Below are 20,921 nucleotides of genomic sequence, written 5' to 3' on the forward strand. Positions count from 1 at the left end.
GTTGATTACTTCTTGGTCTTGAAAACGGACTTGACAGTTTTTCCCCTTGCATTTGTTTGTAGGTGCCACCCTACTGACTATTACATGATTTACCATGAACTTTCTGAACACTTCATAGGGTTTTAATCCAATGGCTAGAAGAATTAGGGTCCCCCACTCAATTGTGGGAATATCCCCAAATCCCTCTGGATTATTTTTTCTTTGAACACCATGACAGAGACTAGGAGCATAGAGATGTTACCTATTGCCATTTGGTTGCCGGGGTATTGACAAGCTGGAATCAAATCAAGCTCTGCCCTCAAAGCTATTGAATGCAAGCATTGAATTTCAAGAGTTTCCTGTATGGTCTTAAAATTCATAACAGAAGGAGCCAAAAGAGTCTTCACTTGCTGCCACTGTTAGGTTTAGGGTGAAGGGAACTCAACAGAAAAATGGATGCGAAACAGTAAAGGTCTGTTAACAATCCAAGACATTTAGCCTTTCATCTGTGTTGCCAAGTTACTGACAAGGGTCCAGCTCCACTACTATTCTAATGTAGATTGTCATTCAGCTGTGTGCCCACAGAATACTTGGCAATTGAACCAATAGTGTGCACAAATACAAGGTAACTCAATGACAGCACCCTATTTTGGTGTGGGCTGTAGGTTACTATAATCCTATAGTGGCAGCACAAGAAGGCCAAAGAACTCACCAGATCAGTTTCAGGTATACATTTATTAAAAATCTTGGTTATTTACTACAATCCATTTCATAACAGCTTAGTTCAGAAAGTTTCCGTTCTGAAAAGGAAATAAAAAAGCATTACTCCATCTGCTGACAGATTGCAAACTGGAAATGACCCTTGAAAAACTTGCACTCGCCTCTAGGGTGGAAGGCACATCTCTCTGGAGGAGGCTTCCATGGTCTGCTATGGCTCTTTCCACACGAAGCTGCCTAGGACAGGGTTTACCAGCACAAAGCCTTCCCCATTCTGACTGAGGAACTGCCATTTCTAGAGAGAGAGAGAGAGAGAGAGAGAGAGAGAGAGAGAGAGAGAGAGAGAGATCCAGTTACACAGCTGCAGCATTTGTGGCCAGACACCAGACAATGGATACCTACGTCTTCCATCAAAGCAACCTTCAACACACGATTCTTTGTGTGAACAAATCTCTGTTGAGCACATGAAGTAAATCTGCAAAGAGACAACTAGGTTACAGGAGCAGCCACCACACACTGAAGAGGTCCCCCCAACCCACCCCTCTTTGCTCACCTCCTCATCTAGAAGATTCTCTTTGGCATCCATAAACTGGAACGTGGTTACATCAAAGCGTCTGGTATGCTTTGGCACAGGCTGCCAGTTGTGATCCTTCAGATGAAGGCCAGTGCCATAATCCAAGGCATTTGGGCAGCTGTCAGCAAGACAGTTGCAGGTCTGAATACAACTTGCAAATCTGCTTAATGTAGATATTCATGCCAATAGCATTAGAAGCAGAGGAAAGCACCCCACTTACCCATTGTACATCAGAACCCAGACATTCTCTGAAGACCTGGGATATGCAATGCAGTAGTGCACCAACAGCACCACCTCTGGAGTAGGTGGATTTACTATTTTCACTTCCAGGTAGATCTTGCTTCCTAACAAATATCTGAGGGGAACTTGGGTGTCCGGAAAGAAGGTGGCGTAGCCATCATCTGAAATGGAATTAAACTGTCTCATTGGCCTAATTCCAAGCCCCACCTGTAACACCAGTCTTTGCATCTATTGGTTTGCAATGTAACTACCACTTCTCACCAATATTTGTTTCTGCCAGGCAGTCTAAACTCCTAATCCAGATAGTACCAGAATCATACAATCTGTAAATTAGCTAGGCAATACATTCTTTAGCTATTGCACCAACAAACAAATGTATATTTAAAAAAAAACCCACACACCCCTACATACCTTTAGCAATTCTCAGAACAATTCCCAATTCTCCAGAAGAGACAACATCTGGTAGGGCTGGACTATTTACCACCATGTAGCCAGCGCTGGCATGTGTCCCTTTTGAATAGCGGCATTCAATTTGGGAGCTATAATGAGAAGGTTAATTCAAGCCCAAAAGTCACAGGCCAAAAGGATGGGAGAAGTAGGCTGTGAAATGGCTTACTGGTAAGGAGTATGTCTCAGGATTTGGCCATATATTTGATGATTCTTGTACCTTTTCCCAAACACATCTGCCAGGTAGATGGAAGTCTCCCCAATCACCTACAAACATTTTATTCCACTGAGCACATGGGAAGCTCCCAGATTTGGCGAGTCAATCCATAAAGCCACTACTTACAAATCTGTGAGTACCACACCCAGTCAGAGGAATCTTGAAGACAGCAAAGTCTGGGGTGCAGATGACAGGTGCACACGAATGATCTGAAACATACAGGCTGCCAGGGTCCACATCTGGTTTGGAGGAGGTTCGATAGACAGCAAACACAAAGTGCCCATCACTGGTGCATGCTGTTGGCAAAGCAAATGAGCCAAATGTAACAGTAGTACTTCTGATACAAGTCATTTGCAACTGGCAACTTACTGTCCATAGGATAGAAACAGTGGGAGGTTTTGGGATCCACACAGCAACCTTTGGAACGACAAACATTTGGGTATATGCCAGATGGACCACACTGGACTTGCTTTTTCCTGGGCAAGTCACATCCTATAAAATGGAAAAAAGGATATTGTAACCATTCCAATGGTCATAAATGGCCATTTAGGAACTGCAAAATAAAAGCAATACCCTGATGGAAGACGAGGTCATGAACAGGACACTTCAGCTGCACCTCTCCATGTGTTCCCACAGAGGTGGTATAGAGGACTGTCAGAACATGGTGGCCATTCTACAAGAAAAGCAACACATCAGTATGTAGACCAGCAGAAGTCCTAGAGCTAGTTGTAAACCGTCAGCTTACTTGGATCTTCACATGACAAGCCTTGTAAAAGGCTGAGAAATGGAGCTTCCCCACACCAGAAGACAGATTGTATCCACAATGGACAGACTGCTTGACAGTTACAGCATTGTGATATTCATCTATTAATGACAGTATTGGCATCGAAAGGTTATTGCCACAATAGGGACATTTTGCATTTTAAAATATAGCACATTAATTCCATTTGAAGGTTAGGGGCACCAGTCCAGACAAGCCTAGTCTACATAAGGTTTCACAGTGAACAGTCACAGGTAAACCACATCCTCTGGAAAAGTTCAGACGTTAAGTAGAATTGTGCACAGTCTACAAGGTAACCTAAGCCAGAATGTCACTAGCTTCTTTGATTGTGAATCTGCCTTTTACAAAGCTAACTCTTCAGTGTTAGTTTACCTCTTGAACCAAAATTCCAAGCAAGCCATTTAATAGACTAACAAGTGCACTACCACACACAGGCCATAAACCAAGGTCTTCATGATCTGGGCATAAAACCAGATTTACATTAAAGGCAAACCTCTGCTGATTGAAGTTGGCTGAAGCTTTTTGGTCAAGTAATGCCAGGTTCAAACAAGCCCAAAAGGACTAAATTTGTTTTGTTTAAAAAAGTTATAAAATCAAGATTAAAAAAAGAGACCTGCTTAAATGCAAAGTGAAACAAGCCAAATGCTTTACCTTTTAAGAGTGCATTCTTACTGTGTTGGAGTGCACAAATAAGTACACCAAATATGCTTTATTCAACCCATCAATAAAGAGGAGATTTAGATGTCCACTGCACACCAAGATCCACTCCCAGACAAACCCACCCACAGAACCTACCCACTACTTTCACTTGATCCAAAGGCCCAGTAGGAAGGTCAATACTCATGCAGTCTTCATCACAGGACACTCCTGCTTCAAGAGGGGATGGTGGCTTTCCAATAACTGGGCATTTGACAATAACCTTCCTTTGCCCTCCACTAGTTGGTGTGTAAGCCACTGCCAGGGTATAGTGGTGGTCCTAGAATGAAGTAAAATGGCATTAGTCCACTACAACTGCATGCAGGTTTAATGCCAGTTCTTGACTCACCATAATCTTCACATCACAGGCTTTATAGGGTATCAAAAAGGAGATCTTTTTGGCTTCTGCCAGGTGGTAACCACATTTCTTGGGAACCTGCTGAACAGCCACCATCCTTCCCATTTTATCTGGAAGAAAAGCCAAGGACCCTTCAGAAAACAATTGTACCCCTTGACCCACCCACTAAACATGCATGCTACTAGGAGACTACCAACAAATCACTAAAAATGGACCCAAGAAAATAGCCTTTGGTCATTTTCATCTCTTTTGCCCAGATCAGCAAGCAAAAGTACCACCAATTCTAGAGTATAGTTCAGATTATCAGGTCGCAAATTTGTATAGCTTAGTCTTAATAGTCAACATTTTCTTGAAGTCTTTAGTCACTCCAAGAAATTGGTCCGCCTCACAGGTAGAGAATTAGTCCATTTTATATAATTTGACCAGTCAATGTCAAATTTTGGTGGCCTGCCAATACTGTTTCTACCAAGTGCAAGTTACATTTTTTTCCAATTCACCCCTACCCCGGTTTGCAAGGGACAATAGATTGTTGGGGTGTATGAGCAAGTTGGGTTGGCTTCAGAGTGTAGTCAAGTGGGCCATTTAGAATACACACAATTGTGTTGTTCCAAATGCTTACTCACCTATCAGCTTGATGTCCTCCAGTTTCCCCTTTGGCAGCTCTACAGTCATACTGGTAGGTTGACACACAACCCTGGGATCAGCAGACACTGTAGGTGAAGTTCTAGGAGGTGTTGGATGCACATGGATAGCTGGGCATTTCATCTGCACAGCTACTGGGTGGCCAACAATTGGGTAGAAGCGAAGATTCAGCACAAAAAAGTTTTCCTAGACAAGAGAAATCCAATCACACCTGGTACTACATTCTCAGATTATGCAATAAACCCCTGCACACTGAAGTGAAACCAATACAAAAGCACCACCCCACAAACCCAGAACCAGCTTCAATTTTGCTTTAAAAAGAGCTGCACAACTCCAATAAAAGCCTACCTCTTTGTGAACACCACAGGATGTATATAGAGCAGTCAAGGTGATCTTCCCCATGGATTTTACTACTGTATAGCCACATTCTTTGGGTTCAAAACTTAACACCTTCTCATCACCGTGTAAGCCTACCAAAAAAAGCCAGAGGTTTTTAGGATGTGATGGCTCCAGCCTACTCCTCTTTCACCATACTCACCAAGGATGAGTACTTGCTCTGGGAACTCCACAGGTAGCACTACACTCATGCTTGAGGGTTTACAGGATACTAGAGGTGGGTAATGGGTGGAAGTAGATATAGTAGGAGGTGGTATCCTTGGGACTGGGCATTTCATTGTCACAGACTGTCTTTTGTCCCTTCCAGATTTGTACAACACCTCAAGTACATAATGAGCATGCTAAAAGAAACATTTAGAAGTACATTTAAAATTCCACTAGACAGGATAGAAACAAAAGAAAAATCATGGTGCAAGTACTCCGATATGCTCTGAACTGAAGCCAGTAGTGCAGATCTTGGCAGGGTTACAAGTGGTCTTATGAGGAGTACTTGCATGCAATAACCTTTGACTAAAGGGGAGGGGTGGTGGCTATGGTTAGTGGACATATAAAATCTGAATTAACTGAAGTGCCACGCTAAATATGCATTCCACTCCAACAAGCCGCACCAAATCAATTTACCCCACTACATCCAAGAGGTGTAGTATTACTCCAGTTGCAACCGTAGTCCTTTATATCCCCAACTCCCTTGGGGAAGTGTGAACTGGAGAAACTCATGGATCAAGCCAATGTGACATGTGCAAGGGAGAGTGACCATGGAAGCACAAGGTACTACACAAATGTTGATTCAAAGCAGTGTGGAATAGCAGTAACACTTGCCTGAATTGAAACATGGCAGGCTTTATAAAGGGCAGTCAAGACCAACATCTTTCCCTTCATTTCCAAAGTATAACCACAGGTTTTGGGAGCAGAGATCACATGCACAGGATGTCCACTTTGGTCTAGAGGGTGGGGAGGGGGGAAAAAAAAAAAACCCCACACACACACACACACAATTAGACTTCTTGTGGGTCAAAGGGATTCCCCACCTTGCAAGTCTACCTCACCTACAACTTGGACATCATTTGGAGACACAGCTGGCAAGGCCACAGCCATGCTTGAAGTCTTGCACTCTATTGGGAAGGAGGGCTTCCTTGTACTGGTTGCAGGAGTGGTGGTTTTGAATGGATCCCCACCAAGTGGACAGCTCAGGGTCACAGTCATTGGATTCCCAATAGCTGGTTTGTAGCTCATGTGCAGGATATAGTGGTGATTCTAACACATCAAGAATCTCATTGATTAGACAGTTCTTCTAGAGCCCTTTCAAATACTCCAAGCTTTACTCACCTCCACTTGGATGTCACATGCTGTATAGGAGGCAGAGAAAGTTATGGTTCCTTTCCCCTTCACTAGCTTATAGCCACAATGCTTGGGAGCTTTTGATGCTACAATTTCTTGACCCAGGTTCCCTAGAATCAGAGAGCCACACATCAGTGTAGATATCACCCCTGACGTTTAAGCCATTTGGAGATCATTCAGGATCTAGACTTTGACATACTTTCATCTAACCTGCTCCTAAAGTGGAAATTTCTAATTTTAACCTGCCATTAAACCATTTTAGTCTGGTCTCCAACAAGGAGCATTACATGCAGCAAGTAACTTCGAATGATTCAAGAATTAGGATTTATTCCACCTTCACAGGATAGCAAACACCTAAAAATACCCAGTCAGACTAAAGTTTAACCACCCCATTGCTACAACCTGCTGCAGACACTAATGTTGGTTCTTCTAGAGCTTGAGTATTTACACAAATTGATGCAAACTTTGTTCTCCGCCTTCAACTTACTGTTGGACATATGGATCATCCAATTTCCTTCAAAACTCACCAACAATTTTGACCTGATCCAGTGATCCATAAGGCAACACTACAGTCATGCCAGAAGCCATGCAACTATAATGTGGGTGGACAGCAGTTGTAGGGAGGGCTGTAGAAGCCTGCTGTACAGGGCATTTCATCTGCACTATCCGATCTCCTGCGGCACTCAGGTAGATGACGGTCAAAGTGTAATGGTGATCCTAGATTTAAACAAAAATCAGTTTGGAGAAAGTAAGCCAGCAGCACTGAAACCTAGCTTTACAGAAGCCACATTAAAGTTGTGGACAAGTAGAGCTGTCACTGCAGATGCCAAATTGTAACCTGGCCCTTGCCAAGACAACCCTTTCCCCCAGCACTTGCACTTCAGCCCCAGTTTGCACTGTCAGTTAAGCTAGCCAAGCTTCCATTTACAAAATCATCCCACCCCTGCCAGTTCATACTAGACCCTACTACATGACTTATTGGCATCAAGATTGAATTTGACATTGTGCAAGACCTACTGTGCCCATAGCTTACCTGCATTCTGACATCACAGGCTTTATATTCAACAGTAAAGAGTAGATGCCCGCCTGCTTTCAGCAAAGAATATCCACAGTGTCTGGGAAGCTCCACAACTGCCACCATCCTATTTGATTTATCTGCAAGGCAACCATCTTGTCTGACACCATAACAAAGATTCTCATTACCAGTTTTCCAGTGCACCAACCAACCATCTTACCCATTATGTTTACTTGGTTAAAGGATCCACCAGGTAGGGTCAGGGTCATGCTAGAGACTTTACAGGTTGTACTGTACAACAATGGTGGGCTGCTTGTGGCAGGGGAGGATGTGGGCACAGCATGAATAGGGCATTTCATGGTTACCTGCTCTTGCACACCATTCTCTGATGTATACAGGACAACAACAACATATCTGGAATGCTACAAAGATGGGGAGGGGAAAACAAAAAAAAAAAAAAAATTTGTGGAAGAGACTGCAGGAAAAGCCTATTAAATGTCAGCAGTTTCTAGCATCTGGGATGGTGCACCTCTCCCATCCAACTCTGCTTACCTCAGTATACACATGACAACTCGTATAGCCTGCCGTGAAGACAATTGTCTTTCCCCTCTTCACCAAGTGGTACTGGCATTTCTTGGGAGCATTCAGGACCACAACTGGGTGATGAGATTTATCTAACAAAAAAAACCAAAAACAAAGGCAACAAAACCAGACCTTATGTTAAGGGCACCATCTTAAATTCCCAAAATAGGAAAGAGATGCAGTTTGCAAGGGTTTGTGGAAAATTTCTTGAAGGTATTGTTGCTAAATGCAGACTAACACAGAAGCTGTAATCTGATTTACTCACCTAGTACTTTAACCTGACCCAGCAAGCCACCAGGTAGCTCAAGAGACATGCTGGATGCTCCACAAACTATGTGCACAGGCTTCGGTGTCGAGGGTTTCATAGGTGTAGACAGAGGCAATGGTGGGTGCCATCTCACAAGACACTTCATGGTGATCACAACTTGGGGACCAACAGTGGGCTTGTAGACAACTGTCAGTGTGTAATAATGATTCTAGGGAATCAAAGGTGCCACTATTTAGCACAATTAACCCACTGGTTAGTTACCTTTACATAGACATTTGGTCTTACCATGTAGTGCTTCTTTCCAATTTAGGCAACTTCTAAACAGGTTTACCCACAACGTAGCCAGATATGAAGGATCTGCAACCTTCAATATGAATTCACAAAAAGCTCAAGTCTTACCACAATCTTGACATGGCAAGCCTGATAAGGGGTTTCAAAGAGGATCCCATTTGGTTTCTTCAGTAAGTGGTAGCCACAGGTTTTGGGAGCAGTGTGGACTAGAACTTCATGATGGAAGTCATCTGTTCAAGCAGACATACAGGCTCTTCAGATATGTTAATGGTCATTTCAGCTTGTTGATTTAATGCCATCTTACCTAGAACTTTGACCCGATCTAAGGAGCCTGGGGGTAGCAGAACACTCATGCTAGAGTCTTTGCAAAGAGGACTAGGCATCCTGGGTGATGTGGTTACAGTTGCAGCTGTAGTACCCCAATGAGACCTGGGGCATTTCATGGGGACCACTACTGGCTGCAGATTTCTTGGTTTATACACCACTACTAGGATATAATGATTATCCTGAAGGGGAAAAAAAAATTGACAGTTTGGCCTTCAACTCTATATTCAGATGTGGGCTTTATAAATTTACCTCCATATGGACATGGCATGATTTATAGCTTGCAGTAAACATCAGATCATGGCCTCTCCTTCGCAAGAGGTAGTGACATCTCTCAGCCAATGGTTGCACTGCCACCTCCTGATGCTTTTTGTCTAACAGAAATCCCAAAAGTTCTTTACTAGATGTAAAGCATCACACCACAGTACCATGTGTAGAAACACCCATTTCTACTCACCCTTCACTTTGACCTGGTCTGGCACAGCACCAGGCAGTAGCACATCCATAGTGGAAGCATGGCAAGATACCTTTGGACGAGACACTGGAGGCACAGTGGAATGGGGAGTAGTCACATGTTCCCCATAGTGTATTGGGCACCTCATGGCCAATACATTCTCCTTGTGGTTAGGACTTGTGTATCTCATGGTCAGGATATAGTAGCTCCCCTGTTAAAGGAACTTGGATTAAACCCATCAAGGCAACTGTCATTGCAAAGTCCCAGCTACAATGTCATGCTTAGTTAAGACAATGTGGAGAGGACTTGGCCTATAGGCCTACATAAATTGTAGGGGTTGGATATGTCTGCTGTCTAGAACAGCTGAATCTCCATTTCAGATTATAAATTGCATCCAAATTACTTTATTCTGGCAAATTGTAGTTTCACATGTAGGTGTTTGCAACACTGAGTAGCATTGCATGCACAACTCTTAACATTTCCAAGATTTCATGCTCATGGAAATGCCTCAATGGATTCCCCATATTTAAGAAAATCTACACACATCTTGACCACACAATCCAAAGTTTTGCAATGATCCAAAAAGGGTAGATTCATCCCTAGTAAATGTGTACCTTTAAAGCTCGCATTTCCAGATGACAAATGCCCCATACCTTCCCCAGACTCACCTCCCTCTTTATATAGCAGCCTTTGTATGAAGCAGTAAAGAAAATTCTTCCAAAAGCATCTTTCAGAAATTCATATTTGCATCTCTTAGCAATGCGGTGTGCAGGGACCCAGTGGAGGTGGTCTGTTGGAAAGGATGGTTCAGTTGAGCTCCATTTTAATCTCTGAAATATTACAGATGCTGAATCATTGGTTTAAAACAGATGGAAATGCCATTATCTACAGGATGGCAGTTGCAGAACTGCCTATGGTTTGGACAACTCTTCACTGGCTTTAAAAGGTGCAAAGTGTAAGCCAGATAGCCAAATTCTTGCAGACTTCGATACGGAAGCCTTGGCTGTAAAAGTTGGACGTAGACCTCTCCCTCTAGAAACAAGATAGGTTAATCTGCTAGTCACTGTGGTGTCTTGACATTAACTATCCTATTCCAGAATTGGAATTGGGAGGGTTGTGCTTGCTCATGGCATCTTAGTGTTCACACGACCAAGTTTCAAAGTTTTTGTAAATAAGGCATTCAGTCATATGTAGGCCATAGCAGCTACTGCCCAAGGTCTAGGAACAGGTCAATGCTTTTTAGCATCCTCTTGGCTTAATTATGCAAGGGTTGCTTAGAACTTAAGTCAGCAGAGTCCGTTTGGAGATTGTGTAGAACATTTCAGGGACTACCACATGAACTCAAATCAGTACTCAAGTGCACAGAGTTTTAAAGTTGACATTACTGACCGTGACAAATGCACAAAGAACCATCTTGTTGACTGCAAAATTACCAAAAGAGAAGACCACCCAGAACTACACCCAACACCAGTAGATGGGTCACAAACCCATTCAGACAACCGGAAGCAAGGGGTTGGTTAGAGATTCACCTTTCACTTTTAGGTCATCAGGAGACACTGAAGGGAGCCCAACAGTCATGCTGGTGTCATTGCAAAGCACAGCCGGTGGAAGGCCAACAGAAACATCTCCTGCTGGACACGCAAGGGACACCTTCTCATTTTGCCAGAGAAGAGTCAGGACATGGCAGCCTCTCTGCAGGGGGAGGAAAAAAAAAAAAACACACGTTACAGTAAAACTCCTGGAAGGGGCAGCAAGTTACAGATGAACTAATAATTCTTACTATTTTCTGCACATTGCAACCATCATTGTATGCTGTAAAGATGAAGAATCCAGTTCTCTTTTCCATTTTGTACTTGCATTGGTGAGCAATTCTGATTACTTGCACAAGGGAAGAATTCACTAGAAGGGGGAAAATAAAAATTAATTTACTCAACATTACAACATCAGACAGCATAGACTTACTGTATACACCATACTTACATCTCACTTTCAGATCTGCAGGAGATCCAAAAAACTGGGCAGACATGGACATCCAACTACAACTGCTCTCATATGGGAAAACAGCAACTTCGTGACAAACCTGCTCAGAAGGTATACCCTTCACTAAAGCCACCAGTGCAGGACTCCAAGCACCACTGTGCTCACTGTCATGGTCCTCTCTATCCTGCAGTAGTTCAGAGTCCTCTAAATCAGCTCCATGGGGTACATCAGTATTCACAACAAAATCACTCAATTCTACTAAAGCCTTTTTGTTGTAATTAATGGCTTTCACCACCATCATATCAGGACTTGCCATACTAATATTCAATTCATTCTGTTTCATTGGGACATTTATCTCATCCACATCTAGTACATCAAAATCCTGATACAATAGATCACCTGAACCATCTTTATCATCACTTTCAAAACCAAGAATTGTAACTACTTCATCAGAAGGCAACACAGGAGAAATCAAAGAATCTCTCTTATTGCTGAATTTTTCCACAGTTGGGCTAGAATGATCTATCATGGCCTCTAAGGAACCTTCATCTCCAGTTAAAAAATTAATCCCAGAGAGCCATACTAATAAAAACAAAGGCAGCACTGCCTGCCCTTTCAGTAACATCATGGACTCTAATCTCACAAAAGAAGCCAACCACAAACCCACTCAAAGAAAACCAAACCACCTGGAAGAAGAGATAACTAAAAGTTTCAACCACAAACGCACCAGCCTATCTATTTATAATGAGACACAAGTGACACCTGACATAAGATTGTCCTTAATGATACCCAATTAGGGAACTTTTTAGGTACTTCATTTAAAAGCGTCCATGCAGTTCATTTCCCTGCCAAATCAAAGGTGCCATTATGTTTTTTCTCCTAATAGGTAGATCAAAACTATTAATCATATTTAAGATCCTGTTTAACAAGTATCTGATTCAATTAACAAGGGTGGAGATTTCAATTACATTCTTCTGCCTTTTTAGTATTTGAAATGGAGCCGATGACTTTGTGCTTCATTTGTATACAATTTAAAGAAAGAAGGCTAATTCAAACATCCATTTCATCCATTTTCCTGGATCTGCTTTTTATTAAATTAGGGTAGTATGGTACTCTTCAGTCCTTCATTACAAATGTGACTTCTGATCCTCAAATGGGAAAATTCATAATGTTTCTTCCATGAAGTTGAACTCAGGTTTCAATATTAAATCAAACAGCTAGTTGTGACAAAGGTAGAAGGGCGACACAGCGGTTCAACAACAACAACAACAACATTTATTTATATAGCACATTTTCATACAAAAAGTAGCTCAAAGTGCTTTACATAAAGAAGAAAAGAAAAATAAAAGACAAAATGAGAAATTAAAATAAGACAACATTAGGTTTGTATTGGTTCATATTACTGCATCAACAATCTCAGCCCCCTGTGTCCATGTGGAGTTTGCATGAGGTTCTGCTCCTGTTACTCCACTCACCTTCTCAAAGGTGTGTGTATCTTTTTGGTTTATTGGCCCTACATATTTCTGCCTGTGTCAGAGAGGACCTTGTAATGGATTTGTTCCCATTTATTTTTGGTTACTGCATTTCAGCTGACACTTCTGGCATAGGGTTTGGTACCTCATGAATTGAAATTTGATTATTAGATTGGATTGAAAATGTAGATGAAAGTTTACTCTGGGGGCGGCACAGTGGCACAGTGGGTAGCACTACTGCCTCGCAGTTAGGAGACTAGGGTTCACTTCCCAGGTCCTCCCTGTGTGGAGTTTGCATGTTCTCCCCGTGCTCTGGTTTCCTCCCACAGTCCAAAGACATGCAGGTTAGGTGCATTGGCGATTCGAAACTGTCCCTAGTGTGTGCTGGGTGTGTGTGTGTGTGCCCTGCGGTGGGCTGGCGCCCTGCCCGGGGTTTGTTTCCTGCCATGCGCCCTGTGTTGGCTGGGATTGGTTCCAGCAGACCCCCGTGACCCTGTAGTTAGGATATAGCTGAGACTATAGGTGATTGGATGGATGGATGGAAGTTTACTGTTGCAAGCCTGAAAACAGTGTAAATTTTTAGGACGGTGAGGCATGCCATAGAATTAAAGTCATCTTAACAAGTACACGGTCATAAGTTCACCAGGAGATATTATACAGATATCTTGTATCTATTAAGTTTAATATCTTTTATATTACTTATATCTCTTCATAATATCCTTAATATTGTACTCTTAACTGTTGATATCTCAGTTTACTCCTTACTTCACCATTGCTGGGTTGAGTTTTCATGTTTATGGTATGTCCTGTCTCTTTGGGCTCTGTCTTGTTTCCTCTTAGTCTCACATAGGGAGCAAAGATGGTGGAGGTAATGGGAGAGAGAAGGGAAAGAGGGCAAGTTATTATTTCTGTATTGCTTTTGCCTACAGAGCTGAAAATGTCAATTTATGTGCTAGCTTGCTAATGGAAAATACAGCAACATATATTTGAAATTAGAGTTAAAACTGAAATCTAAGATCATTAAATGTCCCCAATCACAGATAAGCTGTATATGTCTGATCAATCACTGAAGTTTGTAAGCCAGAATTCACCAAACAGGTAAGGCCCAGTTTCAACTGAAAGGAGACTAGCTTGGTCAAATATTTTATTACAGCTATAATAAGAACATCAGGTGTGGGAATTGTAGTCCATAAAATATTCTCACTTGTATCAACAGATGTAGTATGTGTTCCTGAAGGGTCCTTTGTCATGGTGGTGGGGAATTCATTCAACTCTGAAGTAATCCTGGTAAATATATGAAATATATCTCTCTATTATATAAAAAAAATCCTGCAACGAAATGAGACTTTTTAGAGATTTTTTCAAGTCCTGTGAGACTTTGGCCATGAGATTTTTTCAAGTCACACCCTCCTCTCAATCATATTGAACCACATACAAGGCCCTCTCACCTCTCATTTGTGTGAATGCTTTTGACAGACACAGTTCATGCTCCTCGGCTCTTATAAATGTTAACGTTTTCCTCACTTTAAGTTCCCAATTAAAGAAGTCATATTATGTCCAAATCTAATTGAAGAATTTCATCACAAAGGGTTATTAACAGAAAAAATGAGTACACAGGGAATCCTAGCACCGAGAAACGATGAAGTCAAATGAATTAGTATTAGTATTCTTTGTGTAATATTCATATCATTGGCAATTCAAATGTTGTGCCTGCATGATCAGTAATATTCTTGTTTTGAAATAGCACGTTTCCTAGCAATTAGCAACTATTAATTAGTATTCTTTATATTCTTTTATTTAGTGTTTTATATATGTAACACTTTATTGTTATTGTATCATGTCTAACGAAATTACAGAGCAGCTACTCCCTTCAGATGCATCGAAAAAAACAATCAAACATTTAAGCAAGTAACAGTAAAGGCTTTTAATTCTATCAGGACTCTGAACTCTGTGCTGCCCCCACTGCCCTCAGGTCTGCCCCTAATAGCTTGTTTATATGCTGTACATTTGTTGCTACTGTTGTTTTTTATTATTAGTTGTTGCTACTGTTTATTTACTTATTTATTGCCGTCTTTTTCAAATGACTACCATCTATTCACATGTCCATTATTTATTATATATTTAACTATTTATAGTACAGTATAGTTCTTTGCCTGTCATGCTCTGTGTTTATGTGTATGTTGTGCCATATACCTGAAGAGTATTATTTCATGCAGTTGTATGCTGCAATATGGTGTCAATAAGGCGCATCCAGAGTCATTGCTGGGGGACAGCAGCTTGCACCCAGCCCCACTTCGTACCCCAGCCTGATCGACCCAGTCCTTAAAGCCAATCCTTATCCTGAAGTTATGGATCCAGCTTGCCGACTTCCCTTACCTATATGTTTCTAACATGCCATAGGCTCTTCACCTTGGACACCTGCTGTGTATATGGGATTGCCCCAGCACGAGATTTATACCCTCTCCCCTGGATTTTCAAGTCCTGGCCAAAGCTCTCCAGATGCTACCAGAACCGCAATGCTTTCCAAGGCATTGGCCCCCGTCTTGTGATGAACCCATTACAGGACGGCCCTGCCCTTCATCAAGAAAAGAGAACTCTCCCCGGGGCTCCTGCCAGCTTCTCCGAGATCACTTGTGTCACTGCACTGGATGCCACCAGGGAGAGGGTGTCCATCTCTACCACTCCAGATTCAGGGATCTGAACCCAACTGACTTTTGATTGGCCTGTGGGTGAAGAAGGCCATTGCCCCGTGATTCAGAAAGGCACATGCCCATCCCTTAATAACAACTGCTGTTCACATGGACCTCTATTACACTTCAGCCTTCAAAGCTCTCATTTGAATAACTGCTACTACCACCAATATCTGCACCTGCGGCGGCTCCACCGGGGCCCTTGTTCTAGGCTAAGGCATGCACCGTGGCAGCCCTCCTACTCGTCGCAGTTTAGCCCTTGCAACATCCAGTGCCTGCAATGGCCAGGAATGGGCCTGATGCTTCATCGCCAACCATTTTCAGGGCTGGTTGATTCGGCAGGTGAGTTGTTACACACGTCTTGCTGTTCGTATCAACCAACACCTTTTCTGGGATCTGATGAGTGTCAGCATCAGGCACCTTAAACAGGCATTCGTTTCATCCTGCACCACCAGTTGTGCTTACCAAAAGTGGCCCACTAGGCACTTGGCATTCCACGCCAAGGCTCCACGCCAGCGAGCTGGGCTTCTTACCCATTTAAAGTTTAAGAATAGGTTTCAGCCCCAAAGTCTATTATCATTCAACTTACCAGATAAAACTGTGTCAGCGAGGGAGAGCTATCCTGAGGAAACTTTAGATGAATCAGCCAATAAATGGTTCAATTAGTCTTTAAGCCCATACCCATATCCTTGGCAGGCTGTCTGGGCAACCAGCTTGGCTGCCTTCACCCTCTGACTCGCGCATGTGTTAGACTCCTTGGTCCATGTTTCAAGATGGGTTTGGTGGGGAGCCAACTTCTCCACCAACCACTGGCGCCAAGGACGTGGGTGCATCCCACATGGGCGATGCGACCCAGTGAATGACGCACTGCGTACAGTCTGTTCCTGAGGGACAGCTGCATTATGGGCAATGGAGGGGCCCCATGCAAGTTGTCCAGGGTGGGGGGTGCAAACCGGGCAGAGTGTGGCAGGCAGGTCGAACCCTCAGCCCCGGTAAGTGGCAAGCTCGTGGCAGGGGGTGCGGTAACCACCTTCTCCCCCTGGCCTTTCCTTATTGTCCCAGAGCCAGTCTTGGCACAGCGCTACAGAGCAACTGTGCCCGTTGGGGTCCAAGCCCAACCAGGCTGAAGTCAAACACCCCACCCAGCCCATCCACCCCCACGGGGACAGGGGCGGAATGGGAGGAGGGATCTGACCCAGGTGGCTTGCCTGATTCAATGCTCTAGGCAGACTGCGTGGCCCTTACCTATTTACCTTTTGCCGGGTTCACACCTTCTTGTACTCTCTCTTCAAAATTATTTTCAACTTTCCCTCATGGTAATTGTTGGCTATCGGGCTCGTGCTGGTATTTAGCCTTGGATGGAGTTTACCACCCACTTTGGGCTGCATTTCCAAACAACCTGATTTCGAGGAGATCTGACCCCATTGCAACGAGGGCTGCTATTGACCTCACACTGTCCGTGGGTGGAACCTTGAACAGAAGGACTTGAGCCCCTGCTTGATGTTGGGAAGGCAGAGCAGGTGGGGATTCGGCACTGGGCTCTTCCCTCTTCACTCGCCATTACTGATGGAATCCTGATGTGTTTCTTTTGCTCTGCTTAGTAATATGCTTAAATTTAGAGGGCCGTCATGTCTGAGCTTAGGTCTGAGTCGGACTGGGGGAAGCTGGGCCACCTCTAGACATGGACCCGGATGGACGGGGTCACAACTGACAGTGGAGAGCCGATGTCCAGGCAGACCTGTTTCAGAACCACACTGTGTCTCATCTACAGGGGTGGGCACTAAGCCCACTCTCTGCGAACATGCAGAGGTGGTGGGTTACTGGTCTGATGCCCTTTTGCTCACTGCCAACCAGCTCCTTCTCTACCCAAGGAAGCCACTCACTACAGATCTGCTATTAGTGGGAAAAAAGGGGCCTGGGTCCCTGCAAACTCCCCAGCCATGCCAACGGTGACTGAACAGAAAGGTGACCATCAGACAGGTGTGGCCCCATGAAGGACCCAGGGCCGCAAGGTGCATTCAAAGTGTCAGTGATCAACATGTCCTGTAATTCACATAATTTCTCGCAGCTACCTGCATCCTTCATCGACTCAGGAGCCGAGTGATCCACCGCCAAGAGTAGTCTCTCTCATGTCTCTTGCTATCAAGTCACTGGTCCACAGGATGGACCTGGTCAATGTCAAAGGCCCAACGAGAAGGAAAAAACAATGCGGTGATCGGTGAAGGGGGCCCGGGTTCCCAGAGTTGGGCTTCCCCTGCCTTGGCTAGGTCATTGAGCCGTGTTGCTGAAGCAGACAGGTAGGTGCCTGGGTAACCCCACTAGCTGACAGGGGAAGGCAGTTGGTGACTGTTCTGTCTCGCTTGAAACAAGAAGTTCAGGGGGGTGCCCAGGTGGGTAACGCCTGCCCAGACCTCTCCTTTCGGGAGCAGAAATTTGATAAGGAGGGCACTTTCGGCAGATGCCCTCCCCCAGCACCCCACAGAGGGGGAGGCAGGCCCAAGGTAGTTTTGGGGAGGGAGAGTCATGGCCTTGTGGCCTCAATGTTCATGAGACCTCCAATGGGAGGCAATCAGTAATGATCCTTCCACAGGTTCACCTACGGAGACCTTGCTACAATGTTTACTTCCTCTGGATAGTCAAGTTTGATCGTCTTCTCTGCACACCAACAGAAGCCATGAGTGACCACGGCAAGGCTAATCCAAGAACCTCACTAAACCATCTATTGATAGTAGCGACAGGCGGTGTGTACAAAGAGCAGGGACTTAATCAGTGTGAGCTTATGTCCTGCACTTATTGGGAATTACTTGTTCGTGGGAAACAATTGCAAGCCCTGGTCCCCATCATAAATGGGGTTCAACAGGTTACCCATGCCTCTTGATGCCGGGTAGACACGTTGATCCATGTATCCATGTGTAGCAACATTGCAACCCCGAACATCTGAGGGCATCACAGACCTGTTATTGCTCACACTTGTCCCTCTAAGAAGTTGGATGCAGACCACTCAGGGGTCACATAACTAGTTAACAGAAGGGAGTCTCATTCATTATCAGAATTAACTAGACAAATCACTCCACCAAGGTTCGATCCCCCTAAGAGGACGTAAAAGTATGTATACCTGTCGATCCCCAATAAGGGTGAAACACATGTCATGTACTGTTTGTATTATTTGGCAGATATTGTGCCACATATCTACAATCTGCTTCTCGCAACTGAGAGGACATGGCAGATATTTGCCGACTCGCCAACCAACCACAAGCGTTATCTGGTAGGTAACCACCTAAATAATCAGATTGAGATTCAGTCTTAAAAACATTGAGCATGCCCCCCTCTCATTCCCTCCATTATAGAGGCGTCCTGGCCAGGTAAGACCATGGCCGTAATATTGTCAAGCTTGGATCACAGAGTTGCACTGAAGGCTTGAAAAAGGAACCAGGTTTCCTAGGTACAAAATCTTTATTGCTGAACTGGCAGGTACAGACACAAGAATTTATTCAAAAGGGGATTATCTTTAGCAGGCAAGCACACAGGTTGCAACTGGCAAACATCACGGTCCAGCTCCCTTCTCCTGGTTAAAAAGTCTTCTTCATCAAGTGGGTTCAGTGGCTCAGAAGCAGCAACTGGAGCAGACACAGTCTGAGGAAGAGAAGACAAGTGAGCGAGACCGGCTGGGGCTCGGTCTTTTAAGTGTTCTAAACCTTGTGCAAGAAGCACATTGCACGATAAGCCTGCAAGCTTGCAGTGAAGAGTGTATGAGTGTGCAGCTGCAGGTACTATACGGGAGGAAAAATGAACTGCCCAGGATCAATGGTTGTCACTATATATATATATATAGAAATGTGCTGTATAATTTAAGAGAACATTGTTAACAGAGTCAAGGAAAATGTCCTGTGATAATCAAATTATGATTTTCAGTTTCAGATCAGCTGCCAGACCACCTTTCCAAACAGAAATTTAATTGATCCCAGAGAAACCATGTCCAGTACCACTGAGATAACAGCTGACAGACCAGCACCTTTATAACCCAACAGACATGTGGGATGAGTGCATCGCTGCATGTAGAGAGAGAAGGAAAAAATAAAAGAGACAAAGAAAAGCTAAGGTGAACAATTCAGCTGTGGCTTCATAAGCCTGAGAAGGTCAACCAGACATATTTGACATACAGTAGGCTTCACTTGTGCTGATGTGGAGTCTAGCATAATCAATATACACATTGCAAAGAGGAGCATGCAAATTCATTTGTAACTCCCAAGAAATTTCTGCTGAATGTCTTGTGACAGGGTCATATATGCTTTTATATACCTAATGGTGTCATATTTGTTGGTTATGTGAAATAAAATGTAACTGCTTGCAAGCTACTAAGGGTTAAAAGCTGTTTTTGCTATAATGGCAGGTTATTCATACAGGTGTCTGTCATAAGACAGGTTGCAGTAAGCTGACCAAGGACAACAACTTTATTTAGAATGTGTCCATTAGACACAGGAAAGAGGACTTTTCCTTTTTTAGGGCCCCTTTTGCAATGTACACAAAATAGAAACGGTTAGCCAATGCACGCAATGGAAGATGAAATGCTTAGATAAACATATTGTGCTTATTGATGAGTAAGGGGAAGGGGGAGGGAGGAATATTATTAAAAGTCGAGTGACACAGAGGAACTTTGCTCTTGTGCCTTGCAACGTGGAATCCACTTACTCATCTGTGACTGAATAAAGACTGATTGATTGAACTATTCTTGTATTCCTCGTTGGTTACTTCCACAGTTATTACATTTAAATCATACAAAAATCTTTTACAGAGATACTCTGTTAACTACGTATTTTGTCAATTTTAGTTTCTATAGTGAACAAAAAGATGTTTTTGCTGTTCTGCACCAAGGTTTAAAGTGAAAAAAGCCTACTAACACCTAGGGAAAGTAAGTCAGACTTACCTCAGATTATCATTTTCTAAATTTGTAATTATTACTTCTTTGAATCTGTTATTTTATATTTAGTGACATATACTAGTTGTATTACAATAGTCCAGTTTTATATGCACATATACGTACACAGTGTTTTTTCTTATGATATCAAATATCTGATACAGATGTGAGCAACACTGGAGCAGCACAGGGAACAGTTCTATCTTCTTTTCTCTTCACTCTGTATGCCTCCAACTATAAATGTAACACCAGGCCATGTCACTTTCACAAACTCTCAGATAATTCCACCCTTAGGGGGACAGAGGAGAGGAGTCAGGTGGAGAAATTTGTTTCTTGGTGCAAAGAGAATCATCTACATCTTAACATTAGCAAAATCAAGGAGCTGGTTATTGATATTTGCAGCACAAAAGAGCCTCTACGTCCAGTTACTATTCAAGGAGTGGATGTAGAGGTGGTCCACTTCTACAAATGCTTGGGGGTCCACATTAATGACAGGTTGTACTGGTCTCATAACTCAGAGGAACTATATAAGAAAGAGCAGAACA

The 20,921-nt window shown here is 43.4% G+C and overlaps 1 protein-coding gene and 1 non-coding gene across 3 annotated transcripts; both read right to left on the reverse strand.

Moving 5' to 3' along the window:
• Positions 1–695: 695 nt before the first annotated feature.
• On the reverse strand, positions 696–11,989 carry LOC120522544. 2 transcript variants are annotated; one of them, XM_039743437.1, is made up of 32 exons: positions 11,300–11,989; positions 11,100–11,218; positions 10,849–11,011; positions 9,988–10,109; positions 9,323–9,530; positions 9,118–9,239; positions 8,846–9,047; positions 8,650–8,771; positions 8,248–8,458; positions 7,953–8,074; positions 7,621–7,822; positions 7,419–7,540; positions 6,913–7,102; positions 6,374–6,495; positions 6,094–6,301; positions 5,867–5,988; positions 5,190–5,388; positions 5,000–5,121; positions 4,633–4,837; positions 4,001–4,119; positions 3,751–3,931; positions 2,920–3,038; positions 2,748–2,847; positions 2,544–2,666; positions 2,301–2,470; positions 2,127–2,224; positions 1,922–2,049; positions 1,491–1,671; positions 1,250–1,388; positions 1,099–1,171; positions 861–991; positions 696–779 (listed from the first exon to the last, which is right to left on the reverse strand). In XM_039743437.1, the coding sequence occupies exons 1-32, from the start codon at positions 11,925–11,927 to the stop codon at positions 759–761; spliced, it is 5,094 nt and encodes a 1,697-aa protein (XP_039599371.1). In that variant the 5' UTR covers positions 11,928–11,989; the 3' UTR covers positions 696–758. The 2 variants fall into 2 exon arrangements, with proteins under 2 accessions (XP_039599371.1, XP_039599372.1); XM_039743438.1 differs by lacking the exons at positions 8,650–8,771; positions 8,846–9,047 and having other exon boundaries at positions 11,300–11,988.
• A 5,438-nt stretch (positions 11,990–17,427) lies between these two features.
• On the reverse strand, positions 17,428–17,581 carry LOC120522545. The gene has a single exon (XR_005632414.1). It is a non-coding gene; the product is annotated as a 5.8S ribosomal RNA (ribosomal RNA).
• Between the last annotated feature and the right edge of the window lie 3,340 nt (positions 17,582–20,921).

This window comes from Polypterus senegalus, unplaced genomic scaffold (assembly GCF_016835505.1).
Source record: "Polypterus senegalus isolate Bchr_013 unplaced genomic scaffold, ASM1683550v1 scaffold_2315, whole genome shotgun sequence".
Classification (NCBI taxonomy): domain Eukaryota; kingdom Metazoa; phylum Chordata; class Cladistia; order Polypteriformes; family Polypteridae; genus Polypterus; species Polypterus senegalus.

Coding starts and splice junctions, on each gene's coding strand:
- LOC120522544 (XM_039743437.1), bottom strand. CDS start 11,927: ATGATGTTACTGAAAGGGCAGGCAGTGCTGCCTTTGTTTTTATTAGTA. Junction 6,496..6,912: donor GGATCAGGTCAAAATTGTTG/GTGAGTTTTGAA, acceptor CTCTGATTCTAG/GGAACCTGGGTCAAGAAATT. Junction 5,389..5,866: donor CCTGCCATGTTTCAATTCAG/GCAAGTGTTACT, acceptor TGTTTCTTTTAG/CATGCTCATTATGTACTTGA.